This window comes from Polyergus mexicanus, unplaced genomic scaffold (assembly GCF_030449975.1).
Source record: "Polyergus mexicanus isolate NDT 795.1 unplaced genomic scaffold, iyPolMexi1.0 SCAF_7, whole genome shotgun sequence".
Taxonomy (NCBI): Eukaryota; Metazoa; Arthropoda; class Insecta; order Hymenoptera; family Formicidae; genus Polyergus; species Polyergus mexicanus.
In genome coordinates, this window is record NW_027223327.1 from 8,053,357 (window position 1) to 8,077,364 (window position 24,008).

General features: G+C 32.3%; 1 protein-coding gene across 1 annotated transcript in view; it reads right to left on the minus strand.

The window, feature by feature from the left end:
- The window catches only part of LOC138934462 (disintegrin and metalloproteinase domain-containing protein 10-like), a 39,690-nt gene that overhangs the window by 6,885 nt on the left and 8,797 nt on the right, over positions 1 to 24,008 (minus strand). The window contains exon 3 of the mRNA XM_070298220.1: positions 19,492 to 19,610. Coding sequence (XP_070154321.1) covers positions 19,492 to 19,610 — 119 coding nt within the window. The remainder of the gene's footprint in view (positions 1 to 19,491; positions 19,611 to 24,008) is intronic.

Sequence of the window (24,008 nt, forward strand, 5' to 3'; positions counted from 1 at the left end):
GTGAAAGATGTTTTTATAGCGTAGTATAATTTGGCTCTTAATTATCAAAAGGAAACAATTTGCGCTTGAATAAAAATAGCGCATGAAAAAAATATACATAAAAAGAACTAATTGTATTACTCTTTGTCAATATTCTTTTAAAATAAGTTTTAGTTTCCAGTTTAAAAATAGAAATATTAAATAAAATATCGAAGTGTCAATATAAATCAGATATTTATAATTTTAATTTAAATTAAAGATAAAAATATGAAAAGGTATATAAAAATTTAAATATAAAGTAGCGGCATTAACTTATTAAACCAAACTTGATTTTTAAATTAGAAATCATTAGATAATTTGATATTATATCTTAATTGATTTCTTTTATATAGAATAGAAGATTAAAACAGCAGATTCATTAAATTTGTCACGTTACTTATTTTACGTTATTTATATTAAAATATATTTAAATATAATTTTAATATATAAAATTTATTTTTTCCTAAATTTAAAGTTGGAAGAACTCAGACACAAGGAGAATTAATATCAAGATATTTCTTTTTGTATGTACTATTCGCTTTTAAGATATGTATTTCAAATTCTTTGTATTTTTTACTATATTCTTTTCGTATTCTGCGATAAAATTTTTGGCAAAACTATAATTTGCGGTATCACTTTTCTTATAGTTCTTTAATATTATCTATACATAATGTGTATATTTCTATATAATTTAATTAAAATCACAAAATAAAATTTTTCATTAAGCTAAATCACATAAACTTAAATAAGGTATAATGAAAGATTTCGTTATATTTGCGTTCTTGCAATTTAAAAAAATAAAATAAAATCCACACTTTCAAACTGCTTACGAAATTCTACACTAAAATACCTAGCGATTTTTAAATATACTGTGAAGACATTCGCTCCTTATTTCATATCGCAAGAACGTCATCGATTAAAATCCAGGAAGGAGAGAGACGCGCGATATCGAGATACCTAGCAAATTCCAGGTAAAATACCGCGGTCAATTTTTCTAAAAAAAGAAACGCGAGAATGTCCTTTTCTCCTTCTCTATGAAGTTTTCGCGACTAATTCGATCCCATTTCTCGCGATAGCCTAAGCGTGAACGACGATTCCCAGCGGACGAGTTGAAACGTAATCGATGTGGCAACGGCATCTCTTTCTCTCTCAACGAGAGATTGCGAATGAAAAGTGCACCTCCCGTGAGAGGCTCAAGAGAGGAAAGAACAGAACTTGGACGAAAGATGAAAGGGGACAAAAAGTATACGCGCAGGAAACATGGGGAAGCTAAGGCTATCGTCAGATTAAATTCGATCGTCCTGACTTTGACATAGGTCGAGGTCAGTCATTTTTCGATCTGTAAATATATTTATTGTGATAACAAATTATAATCGATATATCATGCATCTTTGAGAAGCAATAATTAATGTAAAAAAATAAATTGTAAAAATATATATAAAAATATAAATTGCAATAATATTTTGAAATAATTTTTTTTTTTTTTTTTTTTTTTTAATAAAAGAGTTATTAACGCTACAAGCGTTATACAAGGATATGTAACCGTAAGCACTTTATCTATTTGGATATTTCAAAATACATTTGTTAGCGTATAACAAATCCAATGTTTAAATTTTGACTGCTCTTTTAGAGCGTAATAATAATTACAATTTATTATTATTCAACTCCATACATCTTATTATCAAATAAATAGTTTATTATATATATTCTTCCAAAAATGTAGATAATCAACAAATTACAAATAATAGAGTCTTTGAGTATCCGCGCTTTTAATAGCATTTCATCGGGGGTTTTTTTTTTCCACGTTTGAGCGCTCAAAGTGAAGAACGCGGCTTAATCTCCAGCGAACGAGCGTGAGAGTTTACCCAAGTGAGAAACGAAAGGATATTCTTTTTCTTAAAAGAATGGATAAAGATAAACAGAAAAAATGCGATAGTTACACGGTAATTAACAAATATACTAGACAAATACTAATTACATACAAGGACGATCGTATCAATGTGGCATTAAAGTGAGGAATAAGAGCAAAAAATAACAAGAAAAGAAATAGGGTTGAAAAAGAACACTTTTTCTTTGATGATGGAGGATAGGAAAAAATAATGATAAACAAAATATGGTATGATTAGATGATAATTAATAAATACTTTAGAAAAATGCTTATTATAAAATGAAGATTTGATTGAAAGCGGACAAGATAAGAGCAAGAAGGTGAAAAATAAGAAAAGTAGTATGAGAAGAGAATGAAAAGAATATACGTCTTTTACGAAAAAGATAAAAAAGAAATAATGTGGTATAATCGTATGATAATTAATAAATACATCGAGACAAATGTAATATACACTGATCGCGCTATATAACATATTCTAAATTAACGCGTGACAATGTAATGAGGATAGAAAATAAAAGGTAGAGAATTTTGGAAAGAGCGAACTGCATTATTTCTTTCCCATCCTAATTTCTTTCCAATCAAAAATATGAACAAAAAGATAAACGCAAAGAACGTGAAAATTAATGAACATACTAGGAAGAATAGCGATTACAAAACGAAAAATATAAATGCTGAAACGAGCTATCAAGCTGGAATTATAAGGGCAGGAAACAACATGCACGCGAGTGAAGGACGAACAAAAGTACGGGGATTACAAAACTGTCCGCGTATGACCGCCAGTGGTATGCCCTTTTGATAGCTTTTGTCCAGAACGACCACACTGCTGGCTGTTCGAGAGAGAGAAAAAAAAAATAGAAAGGAAGAATCTGCGACCTGGGGCTTAATCGAGTCTCATCCCGACGCGACAGTTTGGACAGGCGTAAAGCGGATAAAGTAGATCGCGTACGTCGACGAAGAAAACACCAAAAAAAAAAAAAATAAATAAATAAAAAATTGACACATAAAATATAGAACACGTGTTAGATCACGAGATATGCGAAAATAAATAGAGGGAAACTAGAATAGGATCAGAAACGACGTATGAAACTTTTCATTGTTATCTCGTCACGAATATCGCAAGATTTTGCGTCAAAAAAAAATTCATAATTATAAACCAAAATAGAAGCTAATAAATAAACCAACAAAGTAAAAAAGGAAAGTTATACATAATTGAATCAACATATAATTTTAAAAATCGCGAAACTTTATCCAGCTGTTAAATTGCTATTTCGCGAATTCTATTTTCGCGATATAATTCAATTATATATGTATACATATGTAGTGATTTTGCATAACACGTATGTTGACCAGGTCTCGCCTTTGGTGCACCCGTACGATAGAAATCGTGGTGTTAAACTCGCGTCACAATCCGCTGCCGACGCATTGTACGTACCTGCACAACTGTATGCCGGCAATCGTGTATATTGGCGATTTATCAATTATTCATCGCGGCGTTCCGCGCGTTCGCTAAACATTATTCAGCGCGGTCGCAATAGTCAAATTTCCTCGTTACACGTTTACATGGTGTTACGCGCCTACGTAAGAGAAACATTTCTCTCTTTCTGAAGAATCAACTTTAAGATTATAATCCCAGGAGGAAAAGCTGATCAAATCGAAATGACTTTGAGACGAGATATTGAATATTAACAGATACGAGACAAAAACAAAAAAGAAGCAGGAATTGAAGAAACGAGAATATTTAACTCATTTGTACAGAATGCTGGAGCAATAATGGCATTGCCTTCTATTTTCGTGACAAACTTTGAACGTATAAATATAATATAGTATAGATAATATATGTATGTATGCGTGTGTGTATAAAACTATATATACGTATAAAACACACACACACACACACACACACGTACATCTCGAAATAGAGATGATGAAATAGAAATGGAGACATCATTTGTTAGGTAGATTCCTAAAATAAGTTCAGAGGCGAATCTATATCCAATAAAAAAAAATATTAAAAGTACTTATTTAGCATTTATAAATATCTTAATAAGTTATTTATTTAGATTAACATTTATGAATCCCCTGTGAATTGAATAAATTGATAGATGGAAGAAAAATGGAATTCTAAAAATCAACTTTCTGAAATAATTTTAAAGAAAAAGAACCACTCTCTCAAGTCTGAATGATAGTAAGAGTTGGAGCGGATAGAGATAAAGAAAGAGAAAATTTTCCGAATTTTACCGATTTTTTTTGGTTCGTGCGTGGATGTATAAGTGAGGGAAAAGTGAGGGTTAAATTTCCCCTGGGCAATATTTCGAATAGAATGAGACAGAGGGAGAGAGAGAGAGAAAAAGACAATGAGACCCACACACACATAAAGAGGGAAAGAGGGAGGCTGAGCGTGGGAGGGTCGTAGAGAGAGAAAAAAAAACGATAAAGGCATGGGAGATACAAAAAGAGAAAGCTATCGCCGATAATTAATGAATTATTCATATTCGAATTCGTTTTTATCACGCATTGTAGCGTGTTTTCGTTCATACTTATTCATCGACGGGCTCGTTCGACGATTTGGTGCATCCGCGATAAAACGTTCTCGTTGGCTAACGGCCGTTTGAGAGCGCGATTTAATAGACTCTCCTCTCCCCACCGATCAATTCAGGCCGAAACTCAAGCCTTGTATTTTGCATTTTTTCAAACTTAATACATTCGAATTGACGTTCCCTTGGCGGAACGTGATAAAGATTGCCTGTCGCAATATTTTTTTACTTTAAATAAAATATTATTTCGCATCTGACAATTGTCCCAAAATACTAACAAGCATAATATAAGGGATGAAAGATTATTGAAATACATCAGTTAAAAACATCGTTTAATTTATTTGCTAAATGAGAATAAAATGATTATTAAATTACTTAATTTCAGTGACCTACCTTCAAAATAAAAATAATATTAATATTTAAATAGTATAGCATAAAAAAAAAACTAAAATGCGGCATTATTAATATTTCGCACGGCAAGATGTAGCGAGATTGTCTGCCGCCGGCCAAGAGAGAACAAAGCAGCATCAGAAAGATGCAAACGCGCATCTCTCTACCATCTAGAGAGATGCTTAATTCTCTCAGGAGGATCCGCGTAGCAAGCGAACCGTTTGGTCCGATGTAATCCCGAGAAGTGGTAGAGCGGATCTATGGAAACGGAGCGACCGCCCTAATTGGGGAGACAAAGAACGAGGAGAAAGTAAAAAAAATTTAAAAATAAAGAAGAGAGAGAGAGAGAGAGAGAGAGATGCGGAATACGAGAGAAGGAGAGAAGAGAGGGAAAGATGGGGGTAAAAGGAGATGCGGCACGGGGATGCGCGATCCGGAAAAGTGCGGCGATAAAAAGGATGAAGCGAAAAGACACGCTCTCAAGCGGAGAGGGATGAAGAGGGGTTTGGCAGCCGGGGAAGAGAGCAGTGTCGAGGAGGTTTGCGAGGAGCTTTCACGGAGGAAAAGCTCTCTCTCTCTCTCTCTCGGACTCGTTAGTGGAAAAATCCAATTTAGAACGCTGAACGAGTAACGGATCGGTTCGGTCGCGGTGCGGCGCGTTCGACGCGTTCGTCGATTCGCGATGGTACAATGCTACACACGCGAGAAAGCGCGACCGAGTTACGCTTTATCGATCAACAATCAGATTATGGCAGCGGAGCGACGATCGCATTGATTTCAATCGACATGACTTAACACTCCCAGCCCAGTTTTCACAGGCGAGAATCGAGAATGTTTTTGTTCGCGTATTTTTTTGTTTTTCCCCCCCCCTAGAAAATCCATCCAGAACGTATCACAAAATTTCCATTTCAAATAATTAACATAAGCTATTACTGAGAATTCTCTCCTAAATTGGCAGTTTTTTTTTTTTTGTAAGAGAAAGCAAGAAAAATATATATATATAGAACTTAATTTTCTAAAATTCTACTTCTAGATACTTTTACATATTACGATGTAAAGTAACCAGCGGCGTGGTAAAATCATTTTTATACAAAAGCGTACCAGCGAACTTTTTACTTTTTTTTTTTTTTTTTTTTCGCGCTTTGTATTCTATTATTTTGGCATTCTGTTTAACTCCGATTCGCCGTAAAAGCGGTACATACGGATGGCCAGTTTCGGCCGATCGTACAAAACCTGTAGACACAGTGAAAACTCGTGCGGCTACTGTGTCGAAATCATGAAAATACACAATGAAAATCGTGGCTGCGTAAAGTGGTCTTTTATTGGTAGCTTCTCGCACATGTGTTCGCATTCGCAGAGCGATATGCGTAGCGAATAGTACTTGAATATCAAATTGTTTTGCAGTCCGACTACAATGTCGAGAGCTATCTGCTACCGTGTAATATTTGAGAGAGCTGAGACAAAGAGACTAATATAAAGCCATTCATTTTGAATGCGCAATCCCAGTTTCGGATTTTTAATAAAAATTACACTTTATAATTTTTCATCCGTTTCATTCATAAACGCCAAAATGTCGAAATAATTTCGACTTGTATTTTTTATAAAAATTTTGTTACAAAGGGCGTTGTAATGTAATTTACATCTTGTTAAATTCCAAATGCGCGTTTGTGCGTATAACAATTTAAATAATTAAACTTTGAAAATATAATTTTCTTCTCTCTAATTATACAACAAGTTTTATTGTAGTTAAAAAATTCAAAAAGTCGAACCATGATCTTTATAACGCAGTAAAATCATCATCACGTTCAAAATTACATATCTTTTCCAAGATATACATATATTATAATCTATTGTCGTAGATAACTCTTCGTTAGACCGTCCCCAATTCTCCACGCAGCAATTCTCTTTGAAATTGAAAAGCATATCGTAATTTTCTCGTCTTATTCTTGCCAGCTGATTTATATCTCATATAAAATCCTGGAGATGTAGCCGCTCTATTAGCGTACTCGTTTGATCTATTTTCATGTTTCCGAGAGTTGATTATTAATCCCGTATAATAGAGAGAGAGAGAGAAAGAGAAAGAGTATGTAATTAACTCTTACTAGGAGAGTAATAGGAGTCTTTCCAATGAGTAAAATTAATTGCTCCGTCTATGATATCATACTCGTGCTAGATACGCGCACATATCGAAGACATTTCTTCGCATTGTCCCGCAGGATTAACGTAATCGAAAGTAGTTTCTATTTCGCCGGAGAGATCGCGATACTTCGGCTAATGAGCGTCGATTAACCCTTCATTGACCTATTGTGAGTTAATCGCACGGAATAATTGTCGACGTTTTTCTCTCGCAGCACAGCGACACAAATCACATGTTCCTATATGTATATGTCTATATCCCAACTTGGCGTTCTCGTTGATTTGCGAATCTGCCTCGATTATCGATTTTCCAACGAATAGAATTGCGTTAAACATAAAATAAGACAATGACCCGATATGGCTATAGTTTTATTATAGCCCAAAAGATTCAAAATTCACAATTATTCACGCGGCTTTGCTGAATTGTTAAACGGATTAAAAGATGGAGATGTATCGATAATCTATTTTCATTTATACAATCATATATAGTATATGCGCATAAAGTATTATTTAATGTATAATAAAATATTTAATGTAGCAATAATATTTTCATATATTTATAAAAATAAATGTCGATCTCGATAAAAGAGATTTTACCATACTTGCTTCTTGATTAAAGGCGACGTTCATTCTTTCGATACTCCTGCTTGCTTTGATTAATCGACTCGCGAGCAAGGAGAGCGATGCAATCTCACGCGACGAAACTAATAGCTATTGTTTTTCTCCGTTCTCGACACTCGGAACGCCGAAAGTAATAAATATTCCGCTCTTGATCATCGCGGCAAATTACGGATCCGACGCGCACAAGCCGTCGATATACTAATGAACACACGCCGGCTAGTTTGTTAATTGACTATTGGAATAGATGTCATTAAATCGGCTTGAATTATACTATACAGAAGGAAAAATCTCATCAACCACCCCAAATCAATATACTCGCGTTTTCGAGTACTTCGGCCCGTTCAATATTCAAAAACAATACTTTGTTTACGAGCGTTAAATAATCGGACGTAGACTTATTATATATATATATATATATATATCTGCATTAATCTATAGATATAAAAAAATATCTTCGCAAATATAGACATAAAAATGTAGTTACTAAAATTGTAAATATTTTAAAAATCCAGTTATATATATATATAAAAGTAAGAATTGTTAAAAAAATAAAAGTAAAAAATCATTATTGTATAATTACAGTAAAGTATTTTTTTTTCTTTTTTTTACAAGAACAATTTTTATTTCTCAAAATGAACATAACAGTGCTACGCTTTCAGTTGATAGATTAGCATTGTCTATTACTTAAAAGCTTGGCGGGAAGAAAGTCTGCTTTCAAAGCGAAAACAGAGGTGGAAATAAAAGTTTGGCGGATAAAAATAAGCCGCAATGCGTCTGTTAAAAAATATCACGTGAAAGCGGAGGTTTATTTAAATGTGCGAATTTGGCATAGGATGATTGCAAAGAGTACATTTCGAAAATTGCATTTCGTTCACTAGCATTTGGGCATGCTCGATAATAACCCATACAGTCCCGAAATCTTGGCTCAATTAGCCGGAGTATAACCATAACTTTAAATCCACATACCTTGTCCTTTTGTTCCCGTCATTTGTATCCCTCGAGCGAAAAGCTCCAAAGCGAAATATTCCGCTTATGAATATGTCGAGACAAACTGGCGACTAGCCAGAAGGAATTTCATCCTACAATCGTGATTAACTTACTACTCTCTCGCATTCTAGTTGCCATCAGAATTTTTAGTAAATCATCATATTACTTAATCAAGCACGCATTATGATTTATTCGCGTGCTGTAATTTACAAAAAAATATTATGGAAAAGTCTGTGCCACACTAAAAATACACACACACACACACACTCCAAAATATACTTGATTCATCAAATAAATATAAGGAAGAAGTAATAGAATGTATTATAAATTCTTTTATAGAAAAAAGAGACAGAGAGAAGAGAGAGAATGATTTTAATAATTATTCATATATATAATTCTTGAAAGATAAAAAAATAATATATCCATAACTTAAAAACCAAAAATCACAGGTATAAAATCTCTTCTTAATAGATATATAATTTATATTAAACTTCGATTATAAAACGACTAATTTAAGTAAATACAAATAAAAAATATAATAACAATCTGATATTCTTGCCTTCTCTTCTAATCACATGAATCACAATCTATATTAAATGTACGCTTACAAATAAATCGTGCCGATAGCTTGTGTTAGCGAATTCACTGTCAAGAGAAATTAGAATCGTTTCCATTACCGTCAAAGAGGCTTTTCTCCATCAAGGAAACAAAGCAGCGGGCAAACGTTTCGGCAAATACATCGTCCGTTAAAGAGTTTAATTCGCCGCAAACCCGTGGAAACAATGGCCATCGTGGTAAGTGCATTTTGTGCTAGGAGATTGCACGGTGCATTTCGCTGTTCGTGCTGTCGCAGTTCGAGAATGCTGTCCTGCATTCTACGAGCCAAAAGACGAAATACGCCAAAATATCGTTATAGCTATTACTAGAGAACACAAGGTGGAGAGAAGACGGGATTGGCCTACTTTCCAACGAACTAGCCCCCAAAGGAGCACGAAAGAACCGACATTACTCGCGTACTTTGAAATTTCGTCTATTGGGAGACGACGCAGGATTCTCCCTCGACTATGACAAATGGCCCGGCAATTTTTGCGCTTCTCGTAAACCCCTGATCGATTCTCAGACACCATCGACGTTCTTGCAGCGCGAATATCCCGCGAATATAGCGATGCGGTCTATTTCGAAGAAAGGACTATAGGTCATCCATCCGGTACATACTGAGATGACAATATATCCAACACATCTCAATAAAATCGCTTATATTTTATACCAAAATGTTTTATACATATATTCTATACTAATGTTCTGACAAATCCATTCTGCCGATATCGATGTAACTTCGTTACGCCAAAGTTAAAAAAAAGTCCTGCAAAATTCGAATGAATATTTAATTGGTTGGAAAAACATATTAACCAAATAAAACATTTAAACGTTTTAAATTGACTGTCGTAATTAAATTTTATAAATTTTGAATTGCGAAATGCAACAATTCCAAAAGAAGAAAAAGAAGATAAATAAAATCATATCAGAAAAATTAATTCAGATCAGATACATTTGTGATAAATTTACAAAATTAAAAGTATTGAAAATTTATATCTTATCAATGTCTTAAAAATATAGAACATTTAAATCTGGTATTATTATACAATCTTTGCTATTTAATCAATAACTACAAACAAATTTGCAATATATAATAAATATTGTAAAAAGCATATAATGTTCTATATATGTATATATATCCAAAATCAGTCCTGATATTACCCTAAGTAAACTTTTAAATTTGTAGATTTAAAATAATCAATTGCAATTTTGTTATAATATTAAAATATATTGTAAATATAATACTTAAAAAAATAGTATACATAAATCTAATAGTCAATATTTTTATTAGAAAAACAGAAAGAGAGAAAAAATACAATGAAATATTTTTAAATTCTTTCGCTATAATCGAAAACATATTTTTCTGATATATTTAACACTTCCCCCCCCCCTCCCCTCTTGCAAAGAATACTACAACATATTACAGATACTTCATACTGGAAACGTAAAGAAAAAATTTAATAGAAAACTTCTATCTTTTTTTAACTCAGAAAACTTCTGTATTTAATTCAAGACTTGTCGTAAGAGACATTAACATTCAAAGGATTTGTGGTTGAGAGTAAGATTTGTTTGGCGGAGATTTAAACAAGAGCACTTTGCCCCGGTAATTGAATTTTAAGTATTACAAAACTCGCGATACAAAGCTCGTACCAACCCTTTGTTTTGCGTGAATAAATACAAATACTTGAAAATTCATTATCCTTTTTTCTATTTTTACTTAAAGAAATAAACAAAATATATAAACAGATTATCTTGGATCCATCGCACTTTCTTTCATTTACAGATTTTTTGATCAATCTAATATCGATCTCTGCTTGACGATAATTCAACTGGCAACAATAACATTTTAATATATTCTTTGAGCAATTTAGATGCTCCTGTAATAAATTACACAGTAAAGAATCTATCAATTTATTAAATAAAAGATTACGCGCAATTTTAAATTCTGACAATATCATTACATCTCTTCGTAAGAAATCTTTAAGATATTTCCCACAATTATTTCACTTCGTAAAAAATAATTTATTCTCAGAAAAATAATTCGCGTTATTTATCAGACGTTATCTAGCAGACGTGACAATACCGATACGACTCGAACATAACATGGTAAATACCTTATTAACATAATATCTCGCAGGTCGACGTAAGTTTGCTCGTTCGCGAACTTTTTAAGATGATTACTTGCTAATGGAGTGTTCTCCATTATCGTGAATCGGAAATTGAGTGTTCCTGGATATGCAATTACACGCACGTATACCGTCAATTAGGCAAGTTTAATCTCTAATCGGATTATCGTTGATACGCGTTATCCTGGACCACTGCGCCGGCTATCAGGTCCGAATCCGCAGCCAACCAACAGATTGCAGCGGTTTGTTGGCCGTTTACAATGCGCGCGGACGCAGATGCGAATACGCCAAAAAGTCGAGCTAATTCAATCGCCGCATCGCTCTACACGTGTAATTACTAATTTCGAATGTCGTGCGGTTGCTTGATAAATTAAATGGCGGTCACTATGGATACAACCGCGGCATCGCCGTCGAGTTATTATATCGCCATTTAACGTAACGATTACCGTAATATGGCCCGATACTGACTACAATAATAATCCTAATTGCTGTTATATCATATAATTTTTAAGTTTCATATACAAAGAGATTTTGTCTTTTTATCTTATAAAATTCTCTAAACCTTTCAAAAAATGGTTTGATTTTTGATTTTGCTGAATTTTTTGATAACATTCTGCAGCTTAATAACAAAACAGTTTAATTGACTTGATAAAGGAATCAAGTTTCATAAGAGAAATAAATTTCATTTCAAGAACGATGTTAATTTAAAATAAAAAAATAAAATAATAAAATGTCAATTATTTGTCGAAATGTCCTATACTCATCCTGATTTTCAGGGGAAATAAATTCCCTCGATTTTATCGGTTTTTCACGAGAAGAGTGACAACTCTCTGATATATGATGACATGATGATATCGGTACATGCATAAAAATATACTATTCTGAATATATCTTGTCACTCAACTTTTTTTTTTACAAGATTAATATTTCAAAAATAAAAAATATAAGTTTATTAATGCAAAGACATATTGATATCCATATTAAGAGATTAAATAAAATATGTGATATAAATCAGTAAGATTACATAACATTGTTGCGAAGAATTATATGTAATAACGTAACATAATATTTAACAAGTTTTTCGGTTTTAAAGAAATTTTATATCTTGAAAGTAAATTAGTCTTTTCTACATGTTAATTTATTTCTATGAGTCAATCGTAATTTTTATCCTTCTTTAGAATAATTTTGCGTTTCTCTGCAAGAGACATAAAATAGCACAGATATAATTTTGTCACGTTCTTCAAATAATTCAAAATTTTTAAGTATACAAAATAAAATATAATTTAAAGCGTATTGAAGACAAAGAAAATTATGATGAAAATAATTTGAATTTCGTAATTATGTAAATCGTTTATACGAAAAATAGCGTTATACCAATAATAGCTGTCGCGAACGGGAAGAATGTACAAGAAGATAATTAACGATATCACCACCTCGCGCTCGCGCGTATCCCGGTAAGCGAGTTATCTCATCCTTGCCTCTTTATGCATAAATGCGAATAAATTACGTGTCCGCTTCTCTTTAACGGCGACGGCGAATAGCGTCGAATTGCTTACAGCCGGATCCTGTGCGTCAAAGTTCGACGTCGAGTGCAGCTCTCGACATTCGATCGTGAAGAATTAATAAAGTTTCGTCTCGTCTCTTGTCCACGCCAGAATCGGTCGGAGTCTCTTTTAGTCACGTTTACTGAATGTACGTTTAGTTGACACGCGCGATAGACGAATGGACTTTTCTCCATATCGAGAAAAGAACTATTCGAATGAATAAAATCGCTGCTCGTCCTCGTACGAACAGATATCAGATTAAACACAAACAAATAGCATGTTTAATGCAACAAATTATCTTTGCATCAACAACATTTTAGCGTTGCATCGATATACTATCAACTCTGCGATTGTTTGCAGTAGCAAAATTATCGACTTTGTAAATTCACACAATTTTTTCTCACTGTGTAAAGTTTTACGTTTTACGTTTTATGTGACATGAGCGAGCGAATAGTTTACAAGTAAGCACATTCAAAAGTCATTCAAAGGTATAAATGAACGAATGAATTTGTTATAAAGGTGTAGTGTTACGAGCACGAATGGTCAAATTTTGATACGTTTTTGATATGTTGACGGTAGTCGGGAAAAAAAAAAAATTCGATTTATTCGCGTTCAACCTAGCAAACCAGCAAAGAGGGCACGTGTAGAAGCACAGTACAGCGATTAAGCGCAGTTCAAACGTGTAGATCTGAATTTGTGTGCATCTAAAGGAACCGCATTCGATACATAATATATGCATCGAATTCCGATGTGAATTAAATGGTTCCATCAGGTAAGCCTGGACATTTCAATATTTCATATACTATGCGGTTAGGTTGTATCGCTATTATAAGCTACATTATCCCATCTATCGATTTGACATTTTACTCAGATAATATTATATATAATAATATTGTATGAAAACAGCAAGGGGGAGAAAGAAATTTAAAAATTCAACCTACTATCTTTACACACAAATGTGTGTGTGTGTGTGTGTGTGTGTGTGTGTGTGTGTGATCGGTATATAATTTTAAATCTGAATACTCGTTTATATTCTTCCTTTATATCTCATTCGTGTCCTTAATTATTCATATATTTTATGCAATAGTCACATTTACTTTTTGACTTGGCATAATTAATTAATTTTTTTATTGATAAAAAATAACAATATATTTTGTTCGTTGTGCATATCTCTCTCTCTCTCTCTCTCTCTCTCTATATATATATATATATATATATATATATATATATATATTTCTATTTTATATTTTTATATCATATCTTATTTTATATTTCAATATATATAGATTGAGAGACGAACAAACTCGAGAATATTGCACGAAGATTTGGATCACTGACGTAGAAGGAATTCATCTGCAGTAGTTTAAACGTTTCTATTACGAGCACGAGAAGCAGCTGGTGCTCGTGTGCAGTGCAAACGCATCTTAAGGCCACGGTTATAAAGGGTGCACGTTCTAATGGAAACTTCATCCGGACGGATTCGTACCAGACATCGGAACTAATCAAATACATTGAGGTAAGTCGAGATAACTATATGGCCTATCTTCGGACCGCTACTTTCCTCGGCTTATAAACTATATCGTTTTAAATGAAATCATTGTATGCGCGCAGCAAGTTATAAAGATCCAAGATATTTTCGTCAATTTAATTTGGATTATACATTTCCGTTAATTTAGAATTTAATATAAAATTTTTTATGTAAGGAAAACAATTCGATTATCTATTATACAATATTTGTATTCACACAAATCTTTTTATCCGTAAAAACTTTTTAATTATCAATTGTTTATTTTTTATTCTATATTCTGAAACCATATGTATGCTATACTTTATCTTTCGAAATAATCATCATCCATTATTAGATGTATTAGATTCTAGTATTCGTTGAAAAAGATAGTTTCTTAAACGCTCTATGTAAAGCAGGATTCGATGTCACGTAGCGTATATAATTAGTTCCCCTTATCTCGACACATTTAATTAGCATAGGTCGGCAAATTCCTATTGGCCCGTTTCACTCTGCACCGTAATCCAAAGATATATATATACGATATACCCATGTATAACCATAAACCCTAAAAAAATTATTATACTAAAAATTGCAAAAATATTCTTTGGATTATTATTCTAAACGGCGATATTCATTCTAATACATATAATTAATAAAATTAGTAAACTTAATAAATAATAACATAACTCAATAAACTAATTATTTGCCAACTAATAGAACACTTTGAAAAAAAATATAAAGTTAGTTATCAAAATTATTTATTTTTAGACACTTAAATGTGTTCCTGTTGACCGTGTTTCTTTGATATCCATCGTTAGTAAATAAAATAAATGAGATCGATATAATTAATAGGATAATTAAAGTTAACGTAGAATTGAATTAATATTCCCTGCTACTAATCAGATATATTAATGTGAATATAATTCCATCTCTCAGCTTACAAATACAATTACAATAAATTAACGAAGGAAGGTAAGCTGTCCTCTGCTGAGTTCAGCCGATTTTCCGCTGGATATTTGTCAGCGTACAAGAACATTCGTTAGAGAAACTTGCATAAGATGCCGTAACCGCGGCCTAAAGTCATCAAAGTGAAGACTACGAGGTCCGGATATTACTACGGCAAGACGCTATTACGATGGGATTCAACTTCCCGCAATCCCGGTCGTCGAAACAGCGCGGCGACGGGGCCGCGCGCATTCACGATCAAGTTTCTAACCCGTTCGCGAACTTTTTTTTTTTTTTATTGCGGTTACGTTTAATTCGCCGTATACGCCAAAATTATACCACGTTTTCCCCTCTTTCTCTCTCTCTCTCTCTCTCGTATTGTCCGATGCATGTGTTCGTCTGATTCCTGCAACAAGGCTCGCGGGCATCGGATGATGCACCAGTATCACCTACTGTCGATGAATCTAGTCAGTGCCGTACCTAGGTTTCTGTCATTTCAATCACGTGCGCGCATTGACTCCTATAAAACGATTTCTTAAATTATGATTAAAATTTTTCATAACCGGAATTGACGAAGTCATAAAATCCGAATTAAACATGAATTTCTAATAATATTCAGAGATTATGACAATTCTCCTCTAGAACTCTGCTTAAAATAATGCTAAACAATTTCTGATTTATTCTTGAAAAAAGAAAAAATGAGTTTAAAAAAGTCTTTCCATCATTTAAGATACTAAAACATTTCACTTTAAAAGAAAGAGTACAATGAAATATTTCTTTTACACAATATGTAGATAGAATTATCGATAATTTGATATTTACTCGTGTATTTATTTTCTTAAACCGTAATTATTAACATAACAATCAATGTAACAAAAAAAAAGCCGGAAAATATTTTTACTATGTCATAATACAAAAAAGAAGATTTTGATTCGAAGAAAAATAGAGATTAAAATTAAATATCATATATAAAGGACTAGATTTTAAATTTTCATATTTTCTACAGACATATAACTATAGGTTCCAACAGTTATAGTCACAACTATGGTATGGACGTGCATACGCTTATTTCCCATTAAAAGTCTATAGTCTATACTACATCCCTCTATTTGTAATCCTTCGGCAACATCCCCCGTGCGGTGTATCTCCAATAGGTGAATCTGGCATGTTTCCAAAAGATGAAAATGAAATTTCTAGTTTAATGCGGTGAGCGAGACGGCAAACATAAGATAAGCATGCTATCCGAGAATGTCGGTTAACTATGATTCGAAATAAACCGATAGTCCACATTAAGATATATACTTATCTTATTAAAAAAAAAAAAAACTTTATTCCTGTAGAAAATAATCATAGTATCATGTCAATAAAAAAAATTATATTTGCATCTTTAACAGAGCAATGCGCGTCCAATAATGTTGTAAGAATTTGCCACAAATTCGCACGCAAAGTTTCAAAATCTGGAGAATTTGCGCAAAATGGCCCTCTCGTTCTTGTATTTCACGCGTGGTTTGCAAATAATTTTGAATTGAAATCGACAATGGCTTCGGCTTGCACTTCCCTCGATATTACCTCGCGGCGAAGCGCACGCGACCCGCTTCGAGATACGCTCGTTCGAACACGGAATTTATTTCTCGATTTCGCTCCGAGTCGCGATGAGAGTCGTGAAAAGTTACGAGGAGATATCAATTCAATGTATAGGGTGTCGCCGATTGACCTGACCGACCCATTCCGGTCTTGAAAATTAACTGATATCTATATGAATTATTGTTAAGCTTTCATTATTATTATTATTATTAGAATTCATCATTATTTATTAAGCTTTAATCCTTCTATTACCGCGAAAGAATAATAAGATCATTTAACTCACACAAGATAAAATGCACTTTAACAAATCTTATTTTTTTGTCAATATGATTATCAAAATATTTATATTAATATTATGAATGTATCACAAATTACACACGTAAATAAAAATGTCTACTACAACCAAATCTACTTTAAATTTACCGTAAGAATTTTAATCGCTATCGTCCGTGTAACGCGGTATATCCGAAAGTTTAGATTTCTTCTTAATTAATTACATGGAAACTAAGCTACTAGTGCTGATAAATCATTGAGATGTTTTTTGTAACAACTGATCAAGAAAGATTATTTCAGTTCTTCTGTAGATAGACTGATTCGTGTAACGCGGAACAAGCTCAATTATTTATGGGCACATTAGCGACGCGAACTAACGAGAGCGTGCTTAATGAATTACTGAAATCGTATTCAGCCGGAAAACCATCTGTGGTTACGCAGTGATATTAAACAAAGCGTTAATCCTTTGATGCGCTTTGGGAGTTAAAATAACTTCATGCGTCGCACATAATTTTCTTGTCACGCATGCAATTTTGGAAATATTGGCTAATTAAAGTATAGCTAAATATTCCAAAAGACCTATACTGTGATAATAAAGCCAATCCTGAGCGTTACTTAGTTCTGAGATAATTTATTCTTTGCTGACACTGAAACTGCTTGTGTAATATCTCAGAGAAATCGATAAAAAAAAAAAAAAAAAAAAAACTAATAAAAACAAAACTTTATTTTTCATCGATTAATTACTTTATTTTTGGAGCAAAAATAAAATTTTAATATGCAATTAAATTATTAAATTTTTTAAAATATATGAATTTATATATATGTTATATACATATACAACATATTATATTGTTTGTAGAATATATTAAAATAAATGTAAATTATTATGCAAATAGAAAATTCCTTTCAGTTCTTCGTCGTTTATCACAATAGAATTTAAAAATATAAAATTTATTTAATTATAATAAACGTGTCTGTTATTAGCAAAATGTTCTTTACGCTTTACTTGCGACGTTATTAAATTAAGATTAGACGAAATCTTTCTTGATGTAATTTTCGGCTTGAGAAACCGGTATTCAATTATAATGAAGTGAAGTCTTTCCGTAACGTGAAAGCGGATAGAGTGCATCAAAGGATTAAACAAGGCACCCTCAGGTGCGCCGAAGCATGATTTTACCAGGCGAATACGGCTGCACATGTGCTCGCGAAAACCGCCTGCGGAATAGCAGACGGGGCGGCTATACACGCTATCCATCACCAAGCTGAAATTGAAGGATCCCCGGGTAATTACTTTGTCGCGGACATGCTCGTCAGCATACAGCCACGCCTAATCTCAAAATGTGCCGACACTCTTTCGCCAGCGATCACTCCGCGCCGCTAATGACGATAATACGCCTCGTTTACGCAATGTAATTCCAATACGCGGAGCGAACGTGTATAAATATTGATCTGGTTGCGCTGCAATGACTATCACGGGCGCTCTCACATCTATACAGGCTATACAGAGTGCGGCGTTGACGCACGATGAGAGAGCTTTGAGATTAACGGATTGTCGAGATAATCACGATAATCTCAAATCAAGATCCACGACTTGGGCAAGGAATTACGCGCAAATGTACTTAGTCCCTTTGATACACGCATTTTGCGCTTTATCGCTAAATCAATGCAAATTAATACATATCTATACACAACACGGAGACGAACACAGAGAAAATAGATTTCTCAACAATAGTTGCGAAAAAGTGTATTATATAGGGCAATTACATTTTAAAAACTTGAAAGAATAATCGATTCTAAACAAACGGGATAAACGTAGTGCACAATATTTGTAATACATACAGTTCTGTACATTATTAATGTTAATTATATTATTTGTATTATCATGTAACGCGTATTTTAAAATTAAATTAAAAACCACGGGATATACAATTTAATCGATACATCGATGAAATTGTTAATTAATTTTATTCCAAAAATTACTGCAGTTAAAATAATAATAATAATACTTGTAGAAAATAATAATTTGATTTGTTGAAGATGAGAATGCGAAGAAAATGAAGTAAAAGAATTCTATATAAAACAGATAAAAAAATATAAAATATAATTTAAGTGTATTATTTCGCTCTAACGTTTTCTTCAATTGTGTAAAATTAAATATTTTCAATTTATGATGAGAGACATAATTTATTCAATATTTTGTTTTAATTCAAATAGTATTTAATTGAATAATATAATAATTAATTTAATAATACAGTTAATAATTATATGAAACTAATTAAAAGCTGAATTTATAATTTTTTCAATCGATTATATATAAACGGAATAATATAATTGAGCTTACCTAAAATAGTGCCGACATAAGAATGCGACGTGTCGAAGGATATTGGTCCGTCCGTACTTTCAAAAGATGCGTCCTTGCTGAACAGACTCGCGTCGTGAACTAATCGTATCGTCCAGAATCTATAAGATGAATAGTAATTATAAAGTAACGGAACGAGAAAACTTTTTGTGGTTTGAATGCGGGAAAGACTAATTGTCGACCTTCTTCGTGTGCTATAATAATGATAATGGAGGCTCACTTCGGGTCATTACACAAAAAGCCGATAATCTGATAATAATATGAATAGTGAGAAGGTAATCGCCGTAACAAAGGAACGGGAAACATTAAATGAAGAACTATATTTCACTTATCCACAAAAATTATTCCGATAATTTTGATTGGGATATCGAGAATTTAGATATCGAATTTGATTTTAGATAACGCGGGAATCTAGAGAATATCTCTCCAATATCAATAAAATAAATAATAAAAGATGGGACATTTTCCATCTATTGTAATTATAATGTTCGAAATCGATTCGGTAATAAAACCTCTTTTATATTATAATATTATATTATATTAGATTATATTATATATAAAATCTCTACAACTAAATTTTCGAATATATAAGACCGTAAAGAGATTCATATAAAAATGATATAAAAATAATAAATATTATTTTAAATCAAATATATGAACAAGATCTCCATATTATATATCAATATAGGTATTGCACGCGCTTGTGAAGACAAAAAATAATGTGTCACCGAGATGCCATGTCACTCTCGAGCACATGCTTTGTATTAAATGTCAAATCAGTTTATGAATCCGTGCATATTTATTATGTAGATATATTTCAATCTCTCGCACAAAAATAAAATATATAAAGACATCTTTAGCTGATAAATTATCGATAATGAAGAAATATCGTTGATATTATAAAATTTTAAACATTTTAAACATTTTATATTTATATTCAAAATATATATCACATTATTCTAACAACATTAGAGAAATATATATATATATATATTCAACACAAAAATCTTCAATATTTAAAATAAAATTCTTCAAGTATAATTCTTACAAATAAGTACAAAATATGATTTAATCGTGATGTTTATCGCGCATTCTATTCCTAACATAGACTCGAGGATTGATCTAGCAATGCAGGATGTCTATGACTTCAAGAAATGCGACATCCGAAGCCTTCGAAGCTCTAAAGATCGCTTAAGCTCAAGATGAAACCATGTAACATCATACAGATCGAATGGCTTCTCCCACAGATTCAGTTAAATATATACGCGCTCTTTCGCTCCTACAAGTGACATTTACGTAACAAATCCGCCTTTAACGAGATCATAATCTATTAAGATTGACATTTGCGCTATTCCTTGCGGATTCCTATTAAAAAAACGCGCGGCTTAAAATGGATTAAAAGCACAGATTGATTATTATCATCAGAACATTTGATGGCAAAGACACATCATATGACACGAATAAATCTTTCCTTCGATATCAAGCGATGTCTTTCCTTACATATACTGCATTCTATCTTTCTAAAAAAATAAATGATAAATACATAGATGTACAATAAATGAGAATATGAAAAAATTTAAATAATTCTAGCAAGTTTTACGCTCGTTATATTAAATTAAAGCGTATTATTTATTGGTACAAAATAGTATAGTAAATAAATTACGAAAGAGCAAAAATTTGTGGAAAAAAAGTAAAACATTAAAATATTATAATATCCATATCTATATGTTATTGATCTTTTCATAAAAACGCTTTCAATCATTGACGCGCATATACCGTCGAGATTATAAAAATAGCGTATCGTATAAAAAAAATATAATAAAGAGATAATAAAAATATAACGAAGTGTTGCTCGCAAATCGAATATAATGTATTTTTTCGGCATAAAAAAAAAAAAGAAATACTATTTTTGTAGAAAAGTAAATGACGATTGAAACATGATAATATTTGTTTCTTGATAAAGACATATAGATGCTACCATATAGAATTATAGAGCATCTATTGTATGTAAAAATAAATTCAACCATGTTTACTATTTTTCTCGTGTTTCTCTTCAAAAATGCTTTCAGAAACGACCTTTCGAATAGGGAGCCGTAGTTATCGTAATCGTGCCCTATATTCTGTACAAAATGCAACAACAAATACATTACAAAGAAGATATTTTTGAAAGAGGCAATATAAACGCATACAATATTAGAATATGGTAAATTGAAACGTGTGCCCGAGAAACTCGTTAGCGTTTTCACAAATACGCGTGTCGCATATACTAGTTATTATTTATAACTGAAATGCATCCGTCCATTTAAATATGCAACATAATTGCATTTCGTAACTATACATTTGCAAATTAAATACATTGTAACATATTTAATCAAGAGCGAGCCAAGGTTATTAAATAGGAAACATGCGTAACACGACAAAATGAGATATTTGTACATTATTAACACGCGAAATACAAGTGCAAATATATAAAATGGAGTTTTATTAATTCGAGAAAAATAATTTTCTATTTAAATTGCGTTTTTTAATTTATTTAAAATCTAATCTTTTTAGAGTAATTTAAATTTATCTTAAATCTTTATAATATACGCTCATATATTCTTCTTGCACATCCTCATTCAATTAGATGATATATCCTTTTTAAGCACGACAATCATAGTGATGGTCATCATATGACAGATCACTTACACGTGATGACAATCAAAAAGTCGGCGAGAAACTGAAAATCATTATAAAATACGGTAAAATAATGACATGAATCTCATTTTGCATAAAATCAGCGTTCAAACTTATATGACTATCACAATGACGATGCGCAAATACGTACCACGTTGTATTTACATAGGTCAAGTGAAACTAATCAAACGCGACGTCATGTTAAAGATATTACAATGACGCACGCTGCTAAATATATATATATAAAGAATCTCATATATTGAAATATTCTAACATCACTTCTTGCTTTATTGTTAGATCTAATCTCTCTTTCTCGTTCTTTCATCGAAAATGTTGGAAATTTTGTCTCTGTGTTCATTTGTCGATGACTGACTCTTATGTGAGTTGTTGATACCTAAAATTCCTACTGCCTATGTTTTATTTCTTATCGGTCGGATAGCCGATTATGTTTTTCTTTTTTCAGAAAAACTAGAGCTTCATTTCAAGAACAAAAATGTAAACAAAACATTCCGGGTATTTCGTATACAAAAAGAAACTAAGGGAAATATCTCAATTATTTTGCACAATTTTTTCTGTATATTGAATTCTTAACCAACAAATTATTTATAGCTTATAAAAAAATTACTAATTAATTAGATTTATCGAAAAAAGTATTTAAAAATGTATTGGCAAAATATGGAAAGAAAAAAGATTTTATCTTTCCCATCTAAATCACGCATTTAATTTGTACTTCACAGTATAATTAATGTAAAAAATCACAAGCAATATGCTATAAAAAAAAAAAAAAAAATTATATACATATAATGTATTTTAAATTTATTTATCATATTATTAATTTCTCTTTCTCCATTAGCGATTTACTTTCAATAAATGTCTATATTCGGAAAGAAAATAATTTTATTCCTAAAGAATAAAGTTCTTTTAATGTATTATCGGCTAACGGCCGTTCACGCTTTTATTTAGAGACCTGCCAGAGCGATCGTAATTCTTTTCGCGGCATTTATTGTTAGTAGCGCGAAGGCGCCGGTGAAGAAACGACTTTAACGTACCCAAGCAAAAAGACGCTAACACGCTGGATTACCATAAAGATACGCGGCCAGAGTTGGGACGCATTAGCCGAGGAATTAGGGAAAGTGTAACAATTAGTCCCGGCTCTTTATGGCGCGCTCGCCATGCTGCTTCCGCGACAATCATTTTCATAATCCAACGTCTTTACGCCTTCGCCACGTACCGCGCATTGAATCGTCAGCTTTGTCTTGAAGGAGGCTCGTTACGTCGTATCTTCGCCTCATCGCATCGTAACCACACTCGCGAAAAAGTCGTTTAAGTGCCGTTTTTAATGCGCGAAGCTTGTAAAAGGCGAACTTTCGTTGCACTTGCCAATTTTATTGCCGCTAATCTCTTAAGTTTGTATGTACGAGATGTTCTCCGATTAAAACCAAGGAACACTTAATCTATTTCTATCATTATAAATTTCCGAAACAATTAAATAATATCTGAATACGCACACTTATTCAAATGATAAAAATTAACGTGCCAAGAGAGATGAATTATTTACTATAAATATTGATACATTAAAGAATATAATTTCTTTTTTTAGTTTCATTCAAAAATTATTTTCTCTTATACTAAATCATTTGACTATACGTATTCAACATTAAATGTGAAAAAAGTTGCTGATAAAAGGAGAGGAGAAAGATCATGCCATCGAGAGATTAAATTTTCCTTTAAGAAAAGTCGGTACCAAATTCCTTTGGCAAAAGTGGAACTTTATTACCGATATACTTTCTTTCTTAAAGATATTCTATAATCATTTTAGCTTT